The sequence below is a fragment of the Perkinsus marinus genome (assembly GCF_000006405.1).
Source record: "Perkinsus marinus ATCC 50983 genomic scaffold scf_1104296960754, whole genome shotgun sequence".
NCBI classification, from domain to species: domain Eukaryota; phylum Perkinsozoa; order Perkinsida; family Perkinsidae; genus Perkinsus; species Perkinsus marinus.
In genome coordinates this window covers 1-4690 of record NW_003205988.1, presented here as the reverse complement: position 1 = coordinate 4690, position 4690 = coordinate 1, and the positions used below count along the sequence as shown (strand labels likewise).

The 4690-nt window shown below is 50.4% G+C and overlaps 1 protein-coding gene across 1 annotated transcript; it reads left to right on the top strand.

The window, feature by feature from the left end:
- Nucleotides 1-110: 110 nt before the first annotated feature.
- Nucleotides 111-4579, top strand: Pmar_PMAR015976 (gag/pol/env polyprotein, putative; the record flags this gene model as incomplete). Its single annotated transcript, XM_002772577.1, has 1 exon — nucleotides 111-4579. The coding sequence occupies one exon, from the start codon at nucleotides 111-113 to the stop codon at nucleotides 4284-4286; it is 4176 nt and encodes a 1391-aa protein (XP_002772623.1). The 3' UTR covers nucleotides 4287-4579.
- Between the last annotated feature and the right edge of the window lie 111 nt (nucleotides 4580-4690).

Sequence of the window (4690 nt, the reverse complement as noted above, 5' to 3'; positions counted from 1 at the left end):
ACTGCAAGAAGTCGGGGCATCGAAAAGCCCAGTGTCCATTGCTGAAAACTACGCAGGCGGCAATCGATGTTCAGCAGGCCAGCACTGATGTCAGTGATCAAAAATTACCGATGGAGCCTTCAAAAGAGGCACAGGTAGCCTCCGAGGAGAACGAGAGGCCGAACGCAAGCGTGCGTGTGACGACCAGCTCTTATGCAGTGGAATGCTGTGAAGCGACGGCCGGGTGGAGTTCGGTTGCAGTTGGGAAGAACGATGATCTCCCCACTCTTTCATTTGAATGGGGTGGTGAGAAGGTGACAATGCTACTCGACAGCGGGTCAGCAGCTTCGCTGATCGATCGTGAAAACTCGGAGCGTATGATTGAGAGAGGAGCCGCAGTAAAGATCAGGGGCCAGTCGTCAGTGTCCATCCGTTATGCAGATGCTAGGGTGGAACCGTCCTGTGGCGAGATCCTCGCCAACGTATGCATTGATGGCAAGCCTGCCTACCTTCCTTTCCTCATCGTGGAGAAGCTGGCACAACCACTGATAGGGCGGCGTGGTCTACGACTTCTAGGAGCTACTCTTGACTTTCCCCAAGACACTAAGGAGGAGCGAATAGCTCTTCAGAAGATGTTTGAGAGTAGATCTACTGATGCCATGGCTGCTGATATCGATCTCTCAACTGCTATCATCGACTGTTACTCTACCAATGAGGAGATGTTCGTTGCGGACGATCGTGACCTACAGGCTGTGGAGAGTGGTCTGCGACGGCCGGCGTCGAAATCGCCCGCAGCATCTGAAGAAGGAGATGTGCTGGATCGTCGAGTTGATGAGGTGTTGGCTCGAGCATCAGCTGAGCTACACAAGAACGGGAAAGACTATAAGGGTCGAGAGAAGGAACTCCTCCGAACCTTATTCGCCAGAGTGAGCGAGCTGTGCGGTATAACGATCTCTGATGGGTACGAACTGTCTCTGAAGAGAGAGCGTGAGGCATCTGGCAAGCCAGAATTTTCCTTTGTGGTCAAGTGGACGACGAAAACTTCTTCGTCAGATGGATCGTCCAAAGTTCCGAGAGGTTGGTGTAGTAACTCTATGATACAGAGGCTCGACGAGGACGAGCGATCTGAGTTCAATCAGCATTGCTCTGTGTATACTGAGAGGGGTTGGTGGGAGAAGGTCGAGGAAGACGAGTCTGAACTTCGTAGGATACGTCGTTCCCATTTAACCGGGACGATTTTTCCAGTGAAGCAGAAGTTGACGAAGTCTACTCGTATCCGGCCCGTAGCGGATATGAGAGGGGCCAATTTTTACTCGCCAGCAGTGTCTGCAGTTCAACCAACGGTGTTGAAGGCAGGGCAAGTCTTGAGAGGAGTGCTCCGAAGAGGAGTGCAGATACGACAATACGACCTCGAGAAGGCTTTCTATTCTATCGGTATCGAGGTCATCGACATGGTTACTGGTGAACATACTCCAGTCTACCTATCGGTTGGTAAGGAGTTGTTTGAGTGTTCTAAGCTAGCCTTTGGGCTGGCGGTAGGTCCGCATGCGTTGAACTGTACTCAACGTATCATTCGCAAAGTCGTTCGCTGCGCTTACGACGTATTGCGAGGTGCTCAATGTCAAGATGTCTACCCTACCATTGTTGTTGTCATGGACGACTTCGTAGTAGCCGGTGAGGCTCCTGTGCTTGATGTCGTCGAACAGTTGCTTTTGCTGGGTTGGGACCTGTGCGGTTTCAATTGCCCTGATGCGAAGCGTGAGAGATGGTCGAGTGGCCAAGGTACCCGTTGGCTCGGGAATCTTTGGTGCTGGGACGATGAGCACGAGAAGTTATCCGTTAAGCGCTGTGAAGCTCCGGTGGTCCCGGAGGCTGAGATGTTGAGTAAGCGTATCGTGTTCCAGTTGGCCGGGAAGATCGGCTCGGTAACGGGAGGCGCTTATGAAGCTTTGGCGAGATGTCATGCTGATGCAGCACGAGTCGCTGCTGGTCGGGCTGGTTCCTGGGACGATCAGGATCAGCCCTGGGCAAAAGAAGCGGCGAATCACCTGAGTCTAGCTCGTGAGTATTGGTGTCAAGCATCGATACACGAGGATGGAGAAGTTCCAATCTTTTCGCATTGTAGCCATCTCACTATCGACGTAGATGCTAGTGGGCTGGGCTACGGTTACTGCTGGCGCGATGAAGTAGGCCGAGTTATGGGAGCAGAGGGACGTATACAGAGTCGTAGCATGGCCTTTGCGGCCTGGCATATAAATAGAAGGGAGCTATTCGCGATTGCAGCCGCATTGAGGAAGACGGTTGAGCTTGTTGAGGCTGATGGATTCCCTGCTTTAGAGCAGATTACCGTACGAAGTGACTCGAGAGTTGCTGTCCGTCAGTCTTCTCCTTGGTTCATACCTGCTACGAAAAGTGTGGAACGCCGGGCTATATTACGCCTACGTAGCGTTGTGGCCGATGTCTCTCATGCTCTCTGCTGTCGGAATCCTCCGATTGACCTTCGAATGGTTCACATCAGTGGTCCTTCCAATGGCATCGCCGATGCGTTGTCTCGGGTTGGTTCTAGCAAGAAAGTTGTCGACCTGAGCGTACATGGGTCGGAAGTTTCAAGAAGCGCTAGTCCTGATATTGACTGTGCGGTGACTAACATGGTTTCATGGTTGGACGATGATAACTACGGCGCGATGTCTCTACCCAGTTTTAACCGATGGGTCCAGTCTCATGATTCGACTCATGATGGTCCTGATGACGGTGGTTCTTCACATCCTGATCAGACGACTCATTTGTTCCGTCAATTCTTGAAACTCCACCAGGAGGATGATCCTTTCTGTCAACGTGTACGGCAAAGCGCTGAGAACGATAAGAGTCCTATCCCTGGACTGCAGTATGGCTTCATTCTTGACGATGGACTTGTAGTCCGTCTGAGGCCAGAACACGACACCGAGATTGATCTGCGTGATGGTCTTCGATTACAAGTTGTTATTCCTGAATCTCTCGCTTTGGAGTATGCTACTGCCGTGCATGTTGAAGGAGGCCATTGTGGAGTACGAGCCACTCTGAGTGCTATGTATCAGAGCGCGTGGGGGCCTAAGTTTCGTCGGCATGCAAAGCGTGCTGTGAAAGGATGTCTGGCCTGTGCTACTACTCGCTTCGATACTACGACGGCCCAGTTTCAGTCTGGTGCGGTGAAGATGCCTCAGAGGGTATTCGAAGTCTTGGGATGTGATGTTTATGGTCCTTTCCAGGATCCTTCTATTAGGATCAGTCGTAAGAACGCGGATGGTTCGGTTTCGTCGAGGCAGTCTTGGTGGATTTTCACCATTTGCTGCCGTCTGAGCGGTTACACTCGGTTCTATTTGTTGAACAGTTCCAAAGCCAATTACTTGGTAGATTGTCTCGAATCTTTCTGCTGGTTGGTTGGTGTGTGGCCGAGGGAGATTTGGACGGATAGAGGTTCTCAATTCTTACACAGCTCTAGCTGGGTATCTTTCGTTGTCTCTATCGGTTGTCTCCAAAAGTACAATCTGGCTTTCACTCCATCTCTAGGCGGATGGTGGGAACGTAAGCATCGTGAACTTGGTTCGACTCTGAGAGCATTACTGCAACAGAGACCTACTCCTTGCAGATCAGAAGCTGACTGGCGTAAGTTGATTATGATTGCTGAGAACAGGGTGAATTCTACTCATAGTCATGAGGTCATTTTCGGCTACTCTCCTATTGTGCCGGTATGTGGTGCGGTTCTTCATGCCGTGACGGTACCACGTGGTTTCCGAGGAGATCCTGATGCCGTGCAGAAGGAAGCGGAGTTGCGAGTCAGGAAGCGTAACGATCTTCTTCAGATCTATGAAGAGGAATGGCTCCAATGTCGCAACCGAGTGGCTATGTCTAAGAAGTTAAGCTCTTCGACGGAACGACTATCGCCTGGTGACAAGACTATTCTTTTCAATCCGGGTAAAGTCGGTGGATCCCGAGAGTCCAAGCTCTCTGGTTGTGCGTCCGGGCCTTATTATGTGCTCGAGGCTGTTGGGGATCCATGCTATCGTCTAAGTTTAACTTCTACTGGTCAAGGACGCAGTGCAGTATTCCATGCAAGTCGCTTGCGGAAATACGATGGTCCTGCGAATCCGGAGTCCAATGTTTGTCCACTCTGCCAAGATCTTCGTGATGATATGGTTATGGTTGCCTGCGATGGCTGTAATCAATGGTTCCATATTTCCTGTCTTGGTTTGAGCGAGGACTCAGATGCGATTTTGGCGGATGAATGGTTTTGCCAAGATTGTTTGGCAAAAAGGGGGCGAATAATGTGATGATGATTTCTCGAGGCTTGACAACTCTGCTATACTTGTCGCTTATTTAGACGAGGATTCGTGATTGATCCTGTCTACTTTTCTCTTTCGTATACTCATTATCAGACTTATTGAGAAATAGTCAAGAACTTATGAGATTACAAGATATGTCTGTGACGCGTCCGATGTTCGGTTCTGATCTGTGACGTTAATCGGGAAGTCCGTATTTTTGCAGCTCGTTACATTTCGAGTATCTTACGTACTTCAGGGGTTCTTATTTGGATCTTAATCTTCGGTCTATTCCGTCACTATTACTCCGATATGGATACGAGTCCTAGTAGAGAAAGCGATGTTGGGTTGCACGCGAGTCCGTCGTCGATAGCTTCTAATCGAGAGTCTGCAGGGGAGGAAACCGTGTCGCTACA